At 44.5% G+C, this 22,502-nt stretch overlaps 1 protein-coding gene across 2 annotated transcripts in view; it reads right to left on the bottom strand.

Annotated features, from left to right (window-relative positions):
* Positions 1-22,502, bottom strand: part of cdh8 (cadherin 8) — a 91,384-nt gene that overhangs the window by 27,100 nt on the left and 41,782 nt on the right. For both annotated transcript variants that reach the window (XM_068710700.1, XM_068710699.1), the window contains exon 4: positions 3,492-3,611. In XM_068710700.1, the coding sequence (XP_068566801.1) occupies positions 3,492-3,611 (120 nt within the window). The remainder of the gene's footprint in view (positions 1-3,491; positions 3,612-22,502) is intronic.

The following is a 22,502-nucleotide window of genomic DNA, read 5'->3' on the forward strand; positions in this document are numbered from 1 at the left end:
TGTAAATGTGCACAGGACGCACAAAAAGGCATCAGAAGGACACAGTGAGTGAATACAAATGTGACCTCAAAAGAGGAAACCGGTCGCCATTTTAAACCATTAAAACTGTTAACCATAAAAATGACCTATTTTTTCTCCCACCTTATTCGAGCGTCTGCTCTTTGTACAGAAACAGTCAAACCTTCACGGGTGCATGCTTGGTGTGAAAATGCAATAAACTCCAAACGCTGTATCCTGTCACTGGTCTAAGCAGTGAACATGAGCTTGGACCGGCATCAACAAGGTAGGCCCACCTCGCTATAGTCGGGAAAACAAAACGCACCCGTACATGAGAAGAGCAACACAAACAAGTCACTCAAACGGCCTTCTCCACACACACACACACACACACACACACACGCTTTAGTCATCATGCTAGAAGCAACACTCTCATCTCTGTTGATCATCGTTAATTATTCAAATTAATTCCTAATCACTGAAAAGGGAGGATAGACAAACACTCATTTCCATAGATATTTGCCTCAACTTTTTTCTGTCTTTCTTCACCGACCATTAACCAAGTGATGAATTGGAGCACGGCGTTTATTTATTTATTGAATGCTTTTCATTTCCAACGTGGCGTCGTAAGTGTCAAACGCATTCTAATGGCTGTTTTCCCCTTACCTTTTATTTTTCATCAACATTCATTAAAACATCTGGCTCACTTGAATGGGCCATCTGCGTGTGCTGCGCAATCACACAGAGCGCGAATGCTAATCCTTAAATTGTCCGTTCAGCACGTCTTCCCGGCTGCAGATGCGTTCTGGATTGCGGCGCCCGGTTGAGCCCGGGTTCTTACGCGAGTGTTCGCCCTGATTATGCACATAAATTTGGAGAGTCCCTTTCTCGGGAGCTTGTTTATTGTGCGCTGTTTCCCCAAAAAATTGTGAGCAGTCGATTTCCATCTCATTTCTTATTAATGTCATTTCACCATTATTTAATCATATTGCTTACAGACACATGTTAAAAAGTCAGCTGGAAAAGCAATTAAAGATCCAATCTGGAAACTGTTCTGAGATAACTTTATGCATGATGACGCTGCTGAGGAGTTTGCCTTGTGAAAGGAAGAAGTCATTATCATCATTATTATTTTGAATTCATTCACGCAATGATGTTGCAGCATATGAGTACTGGCCCATTTAGCATTTAGGGCGACCAATCAGCTAATGGAATCACGCAACTCAGTGATGCCCATATGCATCTTATGATTTAGCGGTTTTAATAATGAATTTCATGCAACCCGTTGTTGAACCGTGCAGCGGATGATCAGTTGACCCGGCCAAACCAGGAAGCGCATAATGGAGAGGAGCCATTGTGTTTGTCTGGATGTGTCCCACTGATAAAGGCTCACTATTGTGCTCCCCCCGCCTTCACGCGTGGCCTTTGCTTCCTGTGAAAGGCTGCGCGTGGATCAGCCTCATTCACAGGCCCAGGGTGCTTTTATGATCCAGATATCGCAATGACGTGTGAGTAACAATGTGTTCCGTCAGTGATGTCAGTAAAGGACGTCTGAGAAGCCTGGCGAAGATCTCCGCGAGATCGGAACATTACCTTATTAAATTTGTTACGGGGATTCTGTTCCACATCGGCTGTGTGCGTGCTGTCTACTTATTCACCCACATTAACGCTCTTTCATGTTATTTCATGTTCCTCGTTTTAGTAACAGTGCCCCCCACTGATCCCCCCCCCCCCCCCCCCCCCCCCCAGCATGTCTTCACGTTTGGAAACAATAAGTGTGCGGCTGCAGAGAAAGGAGACGCGGGGCCCGGGGAGTCGGCCGTAATGCACCAGCGTTTCACACACAATAACCAGATGGGCTGCGTTACCTGCGGTCCTGCTGCTGCTGCTGCTGCTGCTACACAACTTCTTTACGCCATAATAAACAGCGTCAGCTCCCCTTTAGCGCGCGTTGTCTGTCCCCAAGGGCTCGCAAGACAAGAGGTGATGCAGACACACACATGGTGGTGTTCTCGTTCATTATTATTTTAATTTGTTTGAACTGTAATTCCCATTATTGTCCTATCAGCAAATGTATGGATTTTAGGTGAATGCACAGCGGCAGAGTGAGGTCACCTCTGGAGGGCCAAGCTGTTCTCTCCGCGCGCTGGAACCTTTACAACCCGTCGCACCTGTGGGCGGCTCACACGCACAATCGCACAATCACACAATCGCACAATGACACAATCGCACCTGTCCCTCTCTTTCATTTAGATCCGCACAGAATAGGCAGCATTGCAGATGCACATGCGCTGATTTGTAGTAGAAGCATAAATAGCACAGCAGACGTATACAGCAGAAATGTGCATGGATATTCATGTGATGCGGATGTTTCATCTCATTTTTAGATGTCACACTTTACACAGTAACATCCACACACCAGTCCGTCTTTTTTTAAACACGTCTTGCCTGCGATGAAGCTCAGGAGGTATCATTTGGTGTTATTTTGAATGTGATACAGACGCGTTCAATGTCCGTCTCCCGCCGCCCAAACAAAGCCACGGAGTTAAACTGCTGCCTCCGCACCGATTTCAATGTAAGGCTCTACTTCCACATTCCAACTCCGGGGCGAAAGCGAACGCTTTGTGTGGCTTGAGTTGGCGGAGGTGCTCACACTAACCTCACGCAAGACCTTTCCCTGTGAGCCAATAAATGCCGTCCATGTATTTTAAGTTTAGCCTCTTTATTTTCTGTCTGTAATGCTCTGAGTAATGTGTTCATCAGCCATCACACACCTCCTGCACATTAACGATGGGCATTTTTACGCGACAGAGGTACCTTTTGTTAATTAAAATAGTTAATTATCCCGTCATGGATTGGTCACAATCGAAGGGTAATGACGTTCTGTACTTTTTAGAAAAAGAAAAAGAAAGTGGTCAGCCCACCACTTGACCTGAGGTGACTTTGTGAGCTCATTTATCTAAGTCGAAGCAGGTAATGAAAAAGGACAATGTTTAAATACTGAGAGGTTCTGGCCCGGTGTGCTGCCGAGAAGAAAGGCACCACTGAAATAATCCTTAGATGTAATCACTGTCTCTCTCTGCAAAGCCTATTTCTCTTCCTTTTTGTGGCGCTGTGGGCGTGGCGTTCATTCATTACGTTCTGTAATACATTACGCTCTCCATCGGTTGGATACAGACAAAGAATGTGTGCGCGCCGTATTAATAGCTCCCATTAAATTTAATGGAGCAACGTTTGGATCGCGCAGAGATCTTCGTCAGGCTTTGTCGGGCGAACAATGAGGAACAGCACAAAGAGCTCCGCCTGTCCCAAAGAGGTGTCCTCCTTTTGTGTCCCCTTCTCTTCACACTGGACCTCTGTGTCATCGCTTGTAATATTCAGCATGCTATTCATGAACTGTGTTAAACTTAAACCACTACGGCCGTCCTGCACAGGTGACCATTGGGTCCGATGTGCTCCTAAATGTGTGTGCTGCTTGGTCTTGGTCCACTCACCAGAGTTGGGGTCTACAGAGAAATACGGTTGTCCCTCCAGGATGCTGTAGACCAGTTTAGCGCTGTTCCCGTACACCGGATCGTCGGCATCTGTCGCGGTTACTCGGGTAACCGGGGTACCTGCGGGGCGGAGAGACAGAGTCAGGAACTATAACTCCATAGGCAATCATCTCTACATAGCTGTGCCAATCAAGAGGAGACCATTCAACCCTCTGTGGGGTTGATTATCCGGTCCCATCGGTATCAGACAGGCTTCGCATTTCACGACGCAATGCCGAGTGTGTTGCTCTGAAATATCAGCAGTGTGTGTGAAATGTGAGCATGTCTATCGTTCCATGTTCTTATTGCAGTGTGTGAGGGACAGTGTGGTTTCTACTGGGATGGAGAGGGCAGCTGAACATAGTGGTTCATCCATGTGTCACATTTCAGATACTTGAATGTGGAAGTTTAACTTCATGCGGTTGTTTTTTTGCATTCTGGCAGACCAAGTGACATAATACAACAAGCAAACACGCAAAGCAAGAGACACAGTACGCTGAGCAGCTGTGACTGAAGGGTTAACTGGTGTAACCGCGAGTATGAAGAGCTACGAAGTCCAAAAGGAGCGGGGAGGAGCAAACAAACCAGCAGCAACCGTAAGGTTCACAACAACAAAAGTTGCTGCATAAAGTCATTGACACCTCGCTGTGAACAAATCTAAAATGTTAATTAAAATAAATAATACCCCTGAGTGAAAGAAGAACTCATCATTCAGTGTCAGTTGTTCTCCCTGTCCTCGTTACGCAGCAGAAGAGCAGAGTGAACCGACTGACAGCCATGTTTCCCCTGAAGTGGGGAGCCTGCACACTGAAATGTGTTCGTGTTGTTGGAGGTCATGAGACGCACTTAGAGCAAACTTTAAGCCATAACGCACAAAGAAAGCACTTCTGAAAAGAGTTTGCCCAATTAAAAGTTTGGCTACATTAATGTAATGAATATAAACTGTTGATGCGCGTATCCTTACAATGCTCATCGGGTATCACTATACCTACAACGCTGGAGCAATTAGCCATCACCTTCACACCAACAATACTCAATGTAGCAGAAGTGGTGTCCTTTATGCAACCGGCTCTATGAGCTTTGCAGGGAATGTGCGCAAAGGACCTTCATCAATACACCGGCTCTGCGGAACGCTCATGGCGGATCACAAAAACAGATTAGTGACAATTCAACCCACCATCCACGGCTCCTTTATAAGGTATCAGGGAAAAAAAATGCATTGAAAAAGTGAATATAAAGAGACTATTAACGCAATTAAACTCGTTCATTTTAATTCACAGTGACCTAGCTCCTCATCAGTCTCAGTGTGATGGAGTGTGTGTGTGTGTGTGTGTGTGTGTGTGTGTGTGTGTGTGTGTGTGTGTGAAGGGAAGAGAGAAAGGAGGAGAGGAAAGAAGCTGACATGCTGACAGCGAGCAACACGCTGGCAGGAAGCTACAGATGGTATGCTAATTGTTTCTGTGAGAGATGTTTAAAGGTGTTCTGACAACAAAGGGAGGCGTCCCTCGTCGCAGACGGCACAGGTCCTGCCACAGGCGCCGACGTCTGTCCGCTGCAGATGAAAAGGCTCGTAGTGAAGACCTTCCGCCGAGTTTTGCCTCCGACGTAGTGATTCGGGGGGTTTCAGTCGTGAATTAACAACATGAAAATAAAAAAAAATGCCAGATGTCCTGGAAACACAATCCCTGCACATCTGAACGGCAAACCTCCACGAGCTCTGAGACAACCTCCATCTGACCTGCTGACCAATGTGCAGCACGGCGATGACTTAGAGGGATGCTTTGCAGATTTTCAACCAGCTTTGTACCGTTGCATATTGGGTAGTATATGCAAATTAACAATGTTGAACTTAAGTCCATGATGCCAGCAGCCAAAGGGCCCTCGCTCATTTACCAGCAAAAGTTTGTCGGCTCTAGGGCGCTCGGTACGAACTACAGATTGTATTTCAAACCGCTCCGAAATGGAATCTGACATCCAGGGCTGTGTGAGCCTGAGTACAGCGTGGAGGAATTACGTACGGAGGAGGGAAGAAGCTGCCACAGCCGAGAGTCACGCGAAACACACACACACCAGCCGGTGAACGGTGAAGAGGAGTCGCTGTGCTGAGGCGGATTTCAGAGTTTCTTTTGGATGAAGTTACTGAATCCAACGTCACAGAGGAAGGAGCACAAGCAGCCGTGGGCCGCGTGTGGACAGGGGACCGCTGGAGACGTATTTCAGGACAAAACGGACATGTGAGAGTCGAGTAAGTGCAACAACAGCAGAAATTAAGTTTCAGGTTTTATGACTGAAAGTAGTTTTGTATTTCGTCTACTCAGTGGCAGCAACAAGTGCAGTGCTTCATGGTTGTTGTAGTTTTTCTCCCCGATGAGCCAGAGGGAATACACAGCCCCTCCTCCTGTTTGCACCATTGCACCTTTCTAGAGCACAGACCACCTATCCAGTGAAATACTTCTGTATGATATACTTCTGTATGATACATTTAATCGACATGAAGTTCAAAACAAACTCATGGGAATACATTTTTTTTTTTTTTCATCTCCACAGCTAACCATTCCAGCACGAGGGCCTTTCACGAATACCACTACACCCAAGATGTTTCTCAGACGCGTGCAGTTTTCTCCCCATTTATGACGTCAGCTTCACGAGGCAGCCATTGATTAATAGTCACCGACCGCCGTCTGTGGTCTTGTAACAGCACAACAACGCAAAAGCCACCTTTGCACTCTAACTGGAGTAGCGCTTTCACCGTTGCAACCCAATTATTTCACAGTGAGGGAGCCTCAAGTGTTCCTCCGAGACAGAGGCGTTCCAGTAATTCACAGTCTTATGATGACCTATGCTGTTGTGTTGCCAAAGCTTACCTTGTAAATTCCATACCACTTGTTGCACCCCGTGCCTTTTGCAGCATCAAGATCACAGCAGATCAATGGGCTCTCTTTGTTCCTCGTGAATCTGCTCGCTGCAATAGCGCTAGCAGAAAAAAAAAAACCCCAGCATGGTATAACTGGATGTCAGCTGCTGATGGACTTGGAATTTTCTCTCTATGAAGCTCTCCATTTACTTTAAAATGGACGCCTCAGCACGAGGTCATCCTTCTCTGCCATCTACAGATATTATACAAACTGCCGTTATGTGGGAATTTCCACAAACGCGTTAGATAAGTCAATGAAATTTGAGCTTAATGGGATGACAGAATGTGAGGAAACATCACAATTGCATCCCAAAAATGTGTGCGGTAATCCAAATCGATGTGCTCATTGCAGAAGCAAATTACACCCTGTGTGCCGGAGGTGTCTGCCAATTGTCAAAAGAACAAAATTGAGAGACAGCTAAAGAAATTGCTCCTCCTTTTTTTTCCTCCAGAGGTACAGAGCCTTATCGGCCTTAAAGTTAAATTACCACTACTACAGAGGGAGAAGGCAGCCATCTACACACCGCTAATTATGAAAAGTACCTTCGTACTTCTCAAAAGGTGTGTGACTATTGCAAACAGGCTTTATAAATTCAGTTACACTGTGTATTGAAGTGGGGGAAGTAGAGGGTAGGGGGGGAAAAAAAGAAATCTTCATAAAAACAGTGGAACCGGTGAAGCATGAAATAGCTCCCTCTTTCTTTCCCTCCCACAGGGGTAAAATGCTCCTCACCAGCCCCGATAAAAAAAAATGAGGGATTAGGAAAGCCAGTGTTTTGGTCCTGTTTCAAATCAGTGCAGATTAGCTCGTCCTTCCCCTCGATAATGCTCAGAAATTCCAGGGACACTGCAGAAATGGATGCGGCTGTAGGGCCAGGCACCGGGCGCAGAAACTCGATTGCAGGAGGGGTATTGTCTCTGGCTTTTATTTGAAGCCTGTAGCGTTGTAGCGATTACAAAAATAGCAACACAACACATCTACACTTCCAGGGTTGAAGAAAAAGGAACGGCTAATGCTAAAAACAAAAAAAAACAACAACAGTGCAGACAGGAATTACTGTAGGTGTATTAAAAACCTCCGATTGAAAATGTTCACTCAGAATGCAGCCGCCTCTTCCTTTTATTCTTCCGTCTGAAAAGTGATTCTTACACACCGTTCTTGGTCAAATCCGTTGGTGGAAGTAGATGCACACGCGCTACTTCCTGTCTAAATGGATTCGTCTCACTTTTCACCCCGCTGTCGAGCAAACGCTGGACACTGAGAGATGACGCGTGAATGTTCCCGGGGAAAAGCGTGTATCAAAACACAGCCTGAAGTTACGCTCGTCCCCCCCCACACTCAGTGTAATCTCATTAATCGCGTCCCGAAATTCCCAGGATTCCATGCCACACCATTAGTTCAAACACACATCATTTTCAAAGGATGCCATTACCGTACATGAGGCGGTCACATCAAATTCACAGCTGTTGTTGATTTGCTTTGATTGAAGGGCCAGCGGTTTCTAAAGTCCCCGGAATAAAGACATGTGGGGGGGGTGGGGGGACAGAAATAATAGGGCACACACTTCCTATTTACTCTGTGCACTGGCTCGGTGATAGGAAATCAATAGGAATCTTCCTTGAACCAGAGGGGGGATAAATCGGGGGATGCAGCCCGATGTGACGCACAATGGCTGTGGAAGGACGTTGCAGCTTACTGCTGTGACACATTATCCCACAGCGCAGCTTCATTTGTATAGCCTGCTTATTTCCTTTAGAAGTATCGCGAGCATAATCAAACAGTGGAAGGTCGTAAAGATGTTGCTCTGAGCCTTCATGGCTTTTTCATTTGCCGGCGCTCGCTGTACTCTGTAGAGCTGCAGGAAAAGGGGGACGCATTTGGAAATCAAGCGCTGCACTTCATCTACAGCTTTACGCACACATTTGAATAAGCACAACTAAAGCTTTGTTTATACTATATAGCCTCCACAGATGGCACGCGAGCTATGAGCACGCAAAAAGCTCAACGAGCTGTTCGTGGCATTATTCTCCAAAACCAGAGGGAATATTAACAAAATACACGGAAGAAGCAAGAAGACGACTGGTTTTACCGTCAAAACGCCGTAAACCAACCTCCTCCATGCCGAGGAAGAAACGGAATTACCTGTAAACTCATCAAATATCCATTGACATACTTTATTGCCTTCATACAAGCCCTCTAAAGAAAGTACTAAACACATTATGATGACACCAAGGTGAAATAGATTATGTAAATATATTAAATGTACATTTTGAAGACCTTCGGTTTCTCAAGCTTTTAAAAATGTCTGTCTTTGTCAGATATGTTAATAGTGCTTTTATCAGAGAACTGTTTGTGACAGTCAGGTCTGAAAAGGCCCAAAGGAACACGACAAAGATCCAGAGCTTCATGACCGAGCGCCACCACAAGCTGCGGAGCCTCGTTGTTCAACGCTTCGAAGCAGCGAAGATCTTGTGCCGGCTTCACTAAATCCAGCGTAAAAACCACTCCTGAGTGCAATCTGTTCAAACTTAAGATGCTTATTTGCCCCAGCTTCTATATAAAAACTGACAGATGATGCAAGGAATACAAGGACTATCGTATTTTGCTTTCCTTTAGTTTGTCAAGTTAACGCCGTTGTTTGGTTCATTTGTTTCGTTGTGTCGTAAAATGGGACCGTAATCTGCATCTCCTTGTGCAAAAGCTTTGTAACCCTTTGTGTTACCTTTTGTTGGATGGGCTCCTCTACAATTCAAAGGCAGGTTTTTTTTGTATACGACTATCGCGTCAAAATCATTTTTATATGCATTAAAAAAACAACACAGCAGGAGGCCAAACCAGCACGGCAAACTTTATAACTCCTTTCAACCTTGACAAAGGCAGCGCATATTCTGCAAAATGCTAAACACTGCATTGCACTAAACGATTGCAAAGTCTTCATCATGATGCTCGTATACACAGAGGTTGTATTTTCCAGGTGATCTAACATGAGCTGCTGTTCCGACCCGTCGCCCAGAATTCACCCTCAGCATGCTTAGCACAACTCAGCAAACCGCACCACAGGGAAGCACTTTCAGCTCCAGTATCACCGTACCTATAATCACTCAAAAGAATTTCTCATTACACTTCATTTACTATTGTTGGAATGCCAGACTTCTCCGCATCCCTCCGTCCAACAAGCACGGCAGCCGTGCAGCATCTCAGCTCTCTGCTCGGCTTGGACCGGCTCAGAAGCGTGAAGGGTAGAAGACAGGGGGCATTCATATGTATGCGGGCACTGAGCCATAACGAAGGGATATCACTGAGGCATGGGGAGAGCTGTGGGCTGCGTGAGGCGTTGGGCTAACAGTGCCCTGCTGTGAGCCCTACCCGGGTAAAACAATACTGTTTATGTCTGACTGGCTTTACACTGCGGGGGACGACAGAGAGAGGGGGAAACACAGGGTGAAGTGGAGAGAGGGGCAGTGCATGGTGGCACAGAATTCTTGGCAGTTTATTGGTTATGTATAAGGTATGCACAAAGCAAACATTAGATACTAAAACATGTTTCTTTAAAACCCTTTTAGTCAACACATTCTCAAATACTGCCTCTTGGTCAGATGCCCCATGGCATCAGACAGGCCAGACTTAGAATTAGTTACCCCTGGGACGACTTGTCAATCTACGATCATCACGTGCATAGATTAAGTCCTTTCAAAGTAAACTACCGTTTTTGTCACGACTCATGTCACAATGACTCACGTCACTAGCATAGACTGTATACAAGAACCACTTCTTACATACAGTCTATGCTAGTGACGTAGTCATCTCGATGTCATCTATTGTTTGTGGACTGCTGTTTTGAAAGCCTAGAGTTCGACCGTTTTAGCCGTTGCCATCTTGGCTTTTTTGCAACCAGTGAAGGGACGGCAGAAAAGCAATGCGAAGACGGCGTATACGGCGCTAGTAGGGTAGTGACCTGTCAATCACAAGGTAGCCCCGCCCTAAAGCAAGCATAAAGCAGAGTACAGTAGTAATGCTGTAAATTGTACAGTATCTTACCAGTGAAACTGTTAGCAGTAAAGTGCCTTGCTTTGTACTTTCACCAATTTACTATACATTTTGATTACAATAAATTACTGTATTTATCTGACACAGTAGAGATACTGTACATTTTACAGTATCTTACAGGCAAAACTGCTGCCAGTAAATTACTGTAATTTTGAATTACAGTAAATTGCAGTATAATTTGAATACAGCAAGCCCGTGTATTATTTGATACTGTATAGATACTGTAAATTGTACAGTAGCTTGCTGGCGAAACTGCTGCCAGTAAAATACTCTAATTTTGAATTATTACAGTAAATTACAGTATCAAATGAATACAGCAATCTGCTGTATTATTTTGATACAGTATAGATACTGTACATTTTACAGTATTTTACAGGCAAAACTGCTGCCAGTAATTTACTGTAATTTTACAGTAAAAGGTTTTGCAGTGTGGGCAATAAATTACTAAATGAACATCATGCTGTATTGAAGGAGACTTGAAACTAGAGATTGAGACCATAAACTCATGTTTACAATGTTTACTGAGGGAATAAATCAAGAGAGAAGTAGAGTCATTTTCTCATAGACTTACAACAGAGGAGTAGGAAGAATTAAAGTTTAAGGCACTTCTATATTGGCTTCACTTGTCAGAACTGAAGGTGACTGCCTGTGAGTGACAAACAACTCACATTAGTCATGATACTCAAGACTCACGTCACTAACAACTGAACGTTTACTCTCAGTTATGCACGGGACACGATGAAGAGAGCGCGACTAGCTGCTGCTGAAAGGCAGCGAGTGGAAATGGAAAACGCTCTTGCTCTGCAACAGGAACTGGCGAGAGGGAAAGAGAGACCAGAATTGGAGGAGAAAAGAAAGGCACTTGAGAAAAGACAGGAGGCGCAGCACAGATTGGCTGCAGAAGAGAAAGCTGCCAAAGAGCGAGAAGCTGCTGCTAAAAAGGCTGCTGATGCAAAACAATCGTACTCATACTACATCTTGTAGTATGTTGAAGTGCACACGTATCAAAGTGTATTCTTTGTTTTGAGTCTGTTCCCAAGAAAAGTCAAAGTAAGAATCAGATGATTATGATGACTTCAAATTCCTTCGGCCGGACTGCTGTCATGAAGTCCTTCATTAAACACACCGAAGGCCGTCGACATGAGCTCCGTACAATCATCCGTACGATCACTCGTGAAACGGTTTGATCACCAAGTACAAGACATTGACAATGTCCACCCGGTTTGGCTTGAGGAGATGCAACAAGAGGCCAACCGCATGTTTTTAAGTGATTCTAATGCTGAGCCAACATTAAATGGTAAATGGACTGTACTTGTGTAGCGCTTTTCTAGACTTTCCGACCACTCAAAGCGCTTTATCACCACATGTCATCATTCACCCATTCACACCCATTTATACACTGATGGCAGGGTCTACCATGCAAGGTGCCACCAGTCCATCAGGACTAACTAACATTCACACACATTCACACAGCGTAGGCACAGCTACAGGAGCGATTTGGGTTTAAGCGTCTTGCCCGCGCTTGTGTTTGTTTTTTCATTGGGCGCTGTAGTTTTATTTTGCGCTCACAAAGTAATCACTGTTACTAAAGTAACAAAAACGGCCAAGCGTGGCCAGCTACTTAGTTGCAGAGTTTCCATTGAAGTGTTGCTCCGGCGCTCATCAACAGCGTTAAGTAGCACCGGGAACGGGCCGACGGCGAGTTTTTCTGCCATTTGTTTGGACTTAACAGCAGGAATTGTGGGGCAGAGAGAAGGGGGCCGCGTCGGTGGAACGCTGAGAGAGTCGAGGCCAGCTCAACACCCGCCCATCACGCAGCGGCAAGTGTACGCCGTCAGTGCGTACCTTCATGTCACTGTCTGCCATCGAGGATGTAGCCTGTCGCTCCGTCGCTCATAGTGTGAACCTAGTTTAAGAATCCGGACAGCAGACTGCAGGAGCATGCTTATTAGACCCGTGAAAGACTGCACTGAGAAATGGAAACTAAAGAAACAAGAGTCACAGAAAGTGACGCGATGGCTTCATGTTAACATTGTCTGCTTTGCTAAATTACCTGGAAGGCTACATGAATAGCAAAGCTATTGTCAACCGAGTTTGATGCGCTCAACGCCATGTGAGGATATGTCAATGTAGTATTCATAGTGCAAGTACAAGTCCGTTTACCGTTTACCGTTGCCGTGATGATAGAATACCTTGATACTAAAGAACACAATCCAGTGTTCACCGTGAGGTTAATGGTGCAGCATTACATCCTCTCGCACGTTCCTTGTCTAAACGTTCTGTTTTATTTCCACACATTTCTGTGACGCTGTCTTGACCCAACATTCCAAAATCTGGTTAATGTAAAAGTCTGAAGAGCAGAAAGACTGCTGATGCTCTCTGTGCGACATCACAGTGTTTCATGCACCAGGTAAATGTGATCCTCACAGTTTGTATCCTCACAGTCGATTTCCTATTTATTTTTTCCACTCGCTGCCAGCAATAATTTGATTACTATCAATAAAAACAGACTTCTTGACTGTGAGGTCATACGATTATATGTGCATAAAGCCGTCTATTATTCAGAAACCTGCATGCATTTGCGAGTTGGACAAATGTCCGACAGCGCCGCGTAATGAATGGCGTTAACTGCGTGCTTAATGTAGCCGCTCCCTCGTCAGAGAGTCGGTCTGTCTGTTGGTCAGTAAATATGTCTCCGCTCTCATAACAGTCACTTCCCTCACAGCGGCAGACTAATGTAATGAACCCAAGCATAGTGAAAATGTAATAATGCATCCCATGGCAATGACTGTTTAAATGAGTCCGGTCTTCACTTAGCGACTGCTCAAACCCCCCCCCAGTCCACCCACCCCCGCCCAGCATTTCTAGGTCAGAATTACGGCTTGCCAAACCCTATTTTCTAAAATGGCTGGTGCGTGGGGCTGGTCCGTCCCCTGACAGCGCCATTGCGGTGACAGGAAAGTGATTATGTATTGATCACGATCACATAGACACCGGTGTTGCTCTCTCTGCTGTCTGTGGGCAGAGAGGATAATAGCTCATGATCAGACTGAGGGACTGACAGCCCATCTCTCCAGGCCGTGCCGCCTGCACTATTTTTGGACAGTACCGACCTAGTCGATTGGAATGCGTGCACACGGACTGGGGGTGGGGGTGGGGGTGGGAGGTAGGAGGTGGGGTGCAACGCGAGAATTAAGAGGCGATTAGCTCCGCGAGGCAGCGTATCATCAAATACAAAAGTGCGCGGCGCCGAGCTGTATTGTCGCGGGCCAAAGCTCTTGATAACACAGAAACGGTTGTAACGAGGTGGAGAAAACAAGCGCGCCGAGGCGTGCTTTCATCCATCCACCCATCCATCCCCGTCCGTCTACTGTCTCTCAGAGGAGAAGATGACATACTTGGAGAGCCGCCAGTTGATTTCTCCTACAGTAGTCAGACACAGTTTTGGATTTTCCTGGGCTGCAGATGGACATTTACAGCAACACCGCAGATGGGCATTGAGGGAAACCCTTAAACAAATAAACACGCCCATAAACAACTGGCACTTTTTTTTTTCTCATTTTCCCGACGCAGCCTCAACCCCCCCCACCCCCCCACCCCTCCACCTCTTCATCTCACCATTTTCCACCAACGCTCACATGATCTACAGCCTGACTAAAAGTGGCCGCTCTGCTCTGCCACGATGTTTTATATTTATACCCGAAAGACATAAGCATCTCGGATTACAGGGAAGCACAGTAAATAATTGCAAGGCAGGAAAAAACATGGCCTCTCTCAGCCCATTAGTCTTCATAACGGGACTAATGCATACTCATGCTAAAGTGCGTGTTTCAGCAGCTGAGGAACCGGGGCGAATGAATGAGGGAATGAAAAGATCAGGATATATATGTGCTTCTATCAGGCTGTAACACACTTTTCAAAATTAGACCCGACCAAATACAACTTGGGCCGGAGAGGAAGGCTTACAACGGGAACAACAACAAAAAAACAACATATCTCGAAGATAAGATATGGTTGTCAGCATCCGAGACGCCGGTCCCAAGAGCCGGTGATGGATAAGGGACGCTGCACTTTTGAAGAGTAAGGGGATCATCACACTTAAGCACTTACATTGTCATTGTTGTATACAATTACTAGTCTTTTATAAGACAGAGAGGGGGCCGTCAGAGGAACTGGGCACAGCATGTGTGTCATTGTCTATGTGTGTGTGTGTGTGTGTGTGTGTGTGTGTGTGTGTGTGCGTACATGACATGAAGGAGCCGGCAGAGTCTGCTGCCTTGACAAGCCGTTTACGGGAGCGGCAGGAACAAAATAATTAAGAGGGTCCTTTGTTCCCCACCGATGGCCATGACATACGCCGCCATTTTAAAAGGTTGTGTCATTGATTCACTTTAATTAGTCCATGGGAAATGTGTGCAACACGCAGATAGAGTTCAGGACTGGAAGTGGAGGACGGAAAATTGGCCACTTCACATGTTTAATTGCTCCCAAGGCATTTACAATGGCGAGGTAATAACAAAGAATAAGGCAAAGTATATTTTCTAATGAACAACTTTATCACGGGTAAATGAACAAAATGTTGCTTAATTTGAGAACTCTGCCACGGGGGCGAGAGTGTTTAATGTGAATTATGCTTCCTTGATGAAAAAAAAGGGAAAAAAATAAATAAAAAAATAACAAGTTTCAGCATAATGCAAAACCGTGGTGGGAAATGAACTTGCGGTTTAATATATTTTCGCCGCACTACGTCAGCAGCAGCCCCTGAGAGTGGTAAACCAGAGATCAAAGTTATTACTTAAAACCAGAAATGAATTACTTATGTATACACTGATGCCAAAATGCCCTTAACGAGGCGTGTAGCCCGACACCGTTCCAGCCGAGCTGCTCGTTGGCCAACACCAGTGTGTGTGTGTGTGTGTGTGTGTGTGTGTGAACGGAGAGCAGCTGATGACACAACTAGTAACACGTAATGAAATAACACTTTTTGACAGATGTATACACACAAGGAGAGGATCAGGAGTGATAGTGCCGTCCTGCCCACTTAGACTGCTGTTGGAGTCTTCTCGTTGAACCACAGACTGTGGAGCGTGCCTGCTGCTCTATTGAGATTCTCAGAGCAAGTTAGCAGCAAATGTCATCAGAAGCCAATCCTCCAGCAAACCATTAGGCCACATCAGTGTGGAGGAAAAGAACAAGAGACACGCCAGTGAGCTCCACTTGACAGACAGCGCTGTGCAGACAGGGAAGAGGCCTTTTTCCATCCATGACAAGGGGAGAGCGAGTAATACCTAATTATAGGAAATCGACAAAGAGGTATTTTTGCCACAATGAGGAAGTTCAGTTAATATCCAGTCACACCAGGGGGTGTTTTCTTTTATTTTGGTGTGATTCATTTGCACATCATATATATAAATATATATATATATACATATATATATATATACATATATATATATATATACATATATATATATATATATATATATATATACATATATATATACGTATATATATACGTATATATACATATATACATATGTATATATATACATATATACATATGTATATATATATATATATATATATATATATATACATATATACATATGTATATATATATATATATATATATATATATATATATATATACATGTATATATATATGTATATATATATATATATATATATATATATATATATATATATATATATATATATTAGTGCTGGGCAACAATTACAATTTTTAATCGCGATTAATCTCATTGTTATGCGCAAAATTCAATAATGAATTCAAAAGTAGTGCATTTAGCACTTTTATGTTAAAGTACTGCTATATGAACAAAATAACAATAACATTTGGTTTGAATCACTTTAAACACATCAGGTTATTTTTAACAGCAGTATTCTCTTTACACAGTATCAGTTATAATACATTATAATGATTCTGATCATAGATATTCAGCCGGTGTTCACTACTTTATTTTCATGTGTAATAAATACAATTTGAAATATACACTTGAAAACTGCAAACCTATCTACATCATGTTTTTATGTTTCTTTCTTTGTTGTTTGTTAAATTCTCAGTAGTGATAACTAAATGATATGCTTATTAAACATATTCCAAACAAAAACACTTTGAAAACTCTACAAAAATAATTTAAACAAATCATTTATTTGTTTGCTTTTTTTCCGTATTTTGGTCAGACAAATATGCAACGCTGAGTACCGTGTACTATGTGTGGTATTTATTATAAATGTACATTGTACATGGAGGGTGATAAGAAGCTGTACCTGGAGGGACTTAGGACCCAGGGGAATGAAGGTGAAGGAACCAGGAAGAGACGCCACACAAACAGCTGTTCACCGCTCGCTGCCTGGTGTTACGGTTTATTAACCAATGCGTCTGTTGTTGTCATAGTTACGGCAGCTGTTGCAAATTGACGCATTCGGCTGAAGGTCTCCAGTTAACAGGGTCCCTGGTTGAACCGTAACACCGGTTCTTGTGTTTAAAATGTCCGCTTAATAATAAAAGAAAAACTACGCTAACGCGCGATAAAATAATTGTTGCCGTTAATTAATGCGTTAACTTGCCCAGCACTAATATATATATATATATAAAATATAAATGTATTTATAGAATATAAATACATTTCTTTATTTTATAGTTTTTTCTTTATTTTGTTGTTTTTTTCATGTGCTTTTTGTGAGCTCTCATGTTGTGCAGATGAGACACCATAGTACTCATAGGATTATAAAACGTCTGGGGGAGAATTTCATAAAATGGACCCCAAAGGTCCACTCAGACTCAAGTATGAACTGATTAGAGTGTGCTGGGTCAAGGTCACTGTGACCTCACATTTTGGGCCATACCTCATACTCATACGAATTAAAGCGCCAGTGACCAACTAAAAAAAGGTCTATTAGGATCAAAATGGTGAAGTGATGAGATGTTGAACGGACATGGCAACTGCGGCATGGTTGCGGTGATTGTAGTTGATCATGTTACAACTGTGTTTGAATATTCACAGGCGAGTATTTCACCTTCTGTTGCTGTGTGTGTGTGTGTGTGTGTGTGTGTGTGTGTGTGTGTGTGTGTGTGATGTCCACAGTGTGTGAAGTATGAAAAAAGTGAAAGAGAATACAGAGATCTTTGTATCTGGTTCTGATGACTGTTGGTCTGTTTTCTGATCAAACCACCTGTTAATGAATCATAACTAAAGATGTTTTAAAGCATATCTAATGCTCTTGTGAGGACTATACGGATCCACAGTCCCTTCTAAATGTGCTGCTGAGTATAACACTCAGGTGTGTGTTTTCAGCCATCTGAAACAGGAAGAGTGCATTTTATTTAGGCGCTAGCTCCAACATTCTCCTTCTCTCTCAGTGTGCTATTTTCATATTCTGGGGGCAGCAGCAGCAGCAGCAGCAGCAGCGCTGAGGATGACGTTGCATTAAAAACAAAGGAGGGGGAGCGTTGTCATCCCTCCCTCAGCAACGACTCCCCCGAGCTGCTGCAGTGCAAGTTGTGCTCCGTCTATTACACATCGTCTATTCTGACATCCTGCAGAGGTGAAATAATAATAATAATAAAAAATAAAAAAAATCACGGCGGTGTGCACACAGTCTGCAGCCCATATAACCCCAGCAACTGGCCCGTCTCAAAGAAGCCCGTGACAGAGGTCCTCCACCTCCCACACAACTGCATTAAGCCGCCGAACTCCTCTGAAATCCAGCCGTACTGCGGGTGTGAGCGCCGAGCACCTTCTAAGTAACACACTCTGTCATCTGACAGCCGTCCTGGAGCCACGAGGGGTTAAAGCGTTTTCCCAGAGGAATGTTGAAACGCAACCACGTCTACGTGACCGGCGACTTAATGTCTCCGTCAGCCGGTGAGAGCGGCGCTACGCTGCCGTCTGACAAGCAATCCATCACGGGGGAACACACAGACACACAGCTGCACGCCGCCGCGTAAAAGCGTCCGCGCGACAGACACGCTAAAATACACGCGCGCCACGGAGACAGACACACTTGCACTTGTTAACATGCCGACAGTCATCAAACACAGGGAGACAGACGGATGCACAAACACACTCCAAATACTGAGCAAACACCTAACCTGCCCCCTAAACTCTCAAAGTGGGTGGCAGATGGACAAAAAAAAACGAGGAGGGAGGAGAGGAGAGGAGGAGAGGAGAGGAGAGGAGGGCGACAGAAATGGTGGAATGTGGATTTACAACCCTAGTAATCCCAAGGTTTGTTTACACTCCCAGAAGTGAAGTGAAATTTTAAAGGGCTATCTCTGTAGCGTGCTGGAGAGCAGATTCACCCAATTACACAGCAGCCCCCAGTGTGACATAGTAAACCTGCTGTAAGATTGACTGTGTGTGTTTGTGTATGTGTGTGTGTGTGTGTGTGTGTGTGTGTGTGTGTGTGTGTGTGTGTGTGTGTGTGTGTGTGTGCAGGTGTGTGTGTGTGTGTGGACACCAGACTGTGACCGTGGTAAAACCACAAACTGACTAAATCCATATACTGTGGCGTTGAGAGCGATGCAGCTGCCAATGCTCCGGCTACACAAACAGCCGGAGCAGAGGAAGGCTGCGTGATGCCGCAAATCAGCCGGCCGCGTGACGGACGAGACGGGAGGGTAAAAACAAACGGCCTGAATTTGGTCGCTCTGCTATAAAACGTGAACATTTAAAGTAATACCTGGGCAAGGAATGAAACGGGAAAGGTTAAAAAACTAAATTACAAGCAGGATCCATGAATTTTGATGGCAAAATAAAAGCACGGCGTGGCAGACAGCTCTTTTATTTTATCTTCTACTTTCGCCTTCATTGTGTCAGACAGCTGAGGCGTGGCAGTGGCTGTGCGGAGGGCTTTAGTTAATGGGGACAGACATCAAGAGGAGGGCCTCGCTCGTACTGGAGATTTGATCCCTTCGTCTTATCGGCCTCTTTTTTCAAATGACCTTGCCGCGCGGACTTTTACGCCTCTCCCCTTTTATTCTCCGCCGGTGATTGGATGAGCCTCTCCAGTCTCGTCTCAAATCTCTGCCACCTTGATGAATGTGTTCCGGCCCCATTTATGTTGCATTGACCAATCCCCCCCCCCCCCCCCCCTCCACTACCAGCCACAGTATGAACCTTGGCTGCAGCCACTTGAAGACACACACACACACACACACACACACACACACACACACATGATCACATGCAAAAAAAATAAACAGCTAATAGAGATTTGGTTTTCTTTATATAATTGAGTTTCTCTTTTTTTGCAGTTAAACACTACACTGTCCTTTGTGGGAGCGAAATGCAGCTTTAAAGAGTGCAATTATGTCTTTCAATGGAACGCAATCGCTGCTTTTAATTTTAGGCACTGAGTGCCGGGTGCCTTCAGGGTCCAAATAGCTATGGTTGGTACCTCAGACAATTAATAATGCATACATGGAGGGGACGAGAGTACCTGTTCTCGCAGTTCAACACCGTAAAATCACCTGAAGCATGAAAAGGGAGCACAGCCGCCATCCCACACACACACTCACACACACACACACACACACATTCATGTTGACTTTTGGCTGCAGAGCCACAGAGTAAAAGCTCTTTTTTTTTTTTGTTGAAATGAAAAGTGGGGATGACGCACCGCACAATACAAGATGCAGCAGGAGGGATGAACGCAGAGCAGAAAAGTGCACAGAGAAAAAAAAGTCCCTACAACGCAACATTAAATATATACAAGCCTCCTTCCTCAATAATGAATACGATGAGCCGCGGCTGTGTGCGGAAGAATGCGTGTGAGAAAGCGTCCCGGCTTCTTAGCAGACATGATAAGCATTTGCCGAGTCGGAGGTGCGAACTGGAGAACCTCCTCATCTTTTTGCCTGTTATAGCAATGGCCCGCACACGGGGAGGGAAGTTCACCTCCACGACCCTGTGAAGGGGAACCTCTGTGTCACATGCACGTGAAAATGTAGAACATCAACTACATATTTTCGGTCTTAATCATCAGAACTGAATTCACATTCTGTGTTCACTGTTGAGAGGCTGTGAATCAGAAGTACAACAACTCCTTCTGCTCTGCTTCTATTTACAGTCACAGTCACGCCCACATCTTGCCCGGGATGCAGCATCAGAGGCGCTCTGAATAGAGTACAGTACGAGCCGTGGTCAGCGCACACAAAGGGTGCGCCTCTGCTGACAGCCGGCTCCCTGTAGGCGTCTCAAAGCGCTAACCCTTACGCACCCTGGAGGTCGTCACTTTAGCCTGGAATGTGATGAGTCTCCCTGGGGTGGCAAAAAGAGAACAAAAATAAATATATTTGTGAAACGTATTCTTCTGTAAGAGGTGCTACAACTTGTTTGCCTTGACACGAAAATGTTGTTGAATTCAAAGTGAATAGTTATAATTAGTGATTATGAGAATGTATGTAATGATGAAGCGGGGAGGACAGAGTTGGTTGTAATGGTTATGAAATTAACCTCACTGTTCCAGAATGTGCTTGCCATTGTCAGTTTTGATTAAATATATTGAAATGATCATAACTCTTATGTTTTTACGTTCTAGGTGAAATGGGACATGACATTGTGGAGACGGTCTCTTCAGAAACGAGTGGTGTCAAATACACACTCCCTGCGCTCTGGTCCATTTACTAACGGTGGGTAGATCTGTGGGTCAACATGTGGGATGGACTCTTGTTCCGTAGGGCCAATTTTGCATTAACGTCACGCTCAAGTCAATTTACAAGTCATGGTGAGAACCGCGAAACTATAATTCACTCTGTGTCTCCGTGGGGAATGTGTCAAACCTCAGAACAATAAGCTGGGGCACTACATGTTGTGTTGAGCAGAAAGCCTGCGTCACGGGGAGTGTGAGGTTCAAACCATGTGGTGTAACTGGGGGGAACAGAATATAATCAGTTGCATTATGGGAACCGTATTCAGGGTTGAGAGGGTTACTTTAGGTCGATAAACTTGTCCAACAATATGTAACTAACTTAGCTTGATTACTTTCCGTTACTTTTGGTTTACATCGATACCAAATACAAAGACAAGAGGAAAGAAATGTGCCGACGTTTCACCATTCTTCTGCACGTAAAGCAAAAACAAGAGAAAGTTCTGCCTTTCAGCTGTGAAAACGCTGCCATCATCCGAGGATTCATCCAATCATTTGGCACATTGGTCCTTGATTCCACAGCAGCAGTACTCGTCTAAATGAAATATGATGAAAATGTCCTTTATTACGTTTGAATTACTCATTTCACGCAAACCGTCTTTTCACGCCGGGATGCTTCTCGGCAAAAACAGGAAAGTTCAAACACACCCTGCTCTGCGATCACTTGCATCGTCCTGTGATGTTGTCCTCCTCTCCTGCCATATGTACATGATATGTAGACAACAGCCAAACTCCTACAAAGTGTAACTTTCTTTTTCTACTGACGTTAGGGGCCACCGTGTGAGACTAGTGTCCTGAAGCGATGCACTGAAGCGGCCTTTCCATGTCTTGCAGTACTCCCCAGGCCTGGTTGTAGGATCCAGTGTTTTCTTTGGCGCTAAACACATTAGGGTCAAACTAAATGCCTCTGTCTCCGCTGAATTGATTTTCATGATTGTTTCTTTACAAGTCCCCGACCTCATGGAGGTCCAATGCTACAATACTGAAGTAGTCTTTCAATGTGAGGGGTACTCATCGTGGTACAATGTTCCTTTCACGACTTGAAGTTACTCCTTCACTGTGCACAAGCTGTCTCTGCTACTGCCTCGCATCAATGGCTGTTCAGGAGCACACAGATTCACACCACAGCCAACCGATAACAAAGGCAGAACCACCCACAGCCAAGGGTGGATACAATATGTTCATTATTGATTCATCTGCTGTTTATTCTCACAAATGATCCATTCATCAATCAATCATGTTGTTTACAATGTCCTTAAAACCCCAAAATGTGTTTTCATCTGTTGCTTGAACAAAACAAGCTAATAACTGAGAAGCTGAAACTAAGGAATGAAAA

The sequence above is a fragment of the Cebidichthys violaceus genome, unplaced genomic scaffold, assembly GCF_023349555.1.
Source record: "Cebidichthys violaceus isolate CVI_PGR_0920_01 unplaced genomic scaffold, fCebVio1.0.p SCAF_16, whole genome shotgun sequence".
Classification (NCBI taxonomy): Eukaryota; Metazoa; Chordata; class Actinopteri; order Perciformes; family Stichaeidae; genus Cebidichthys; species Cebidichthys violaceus.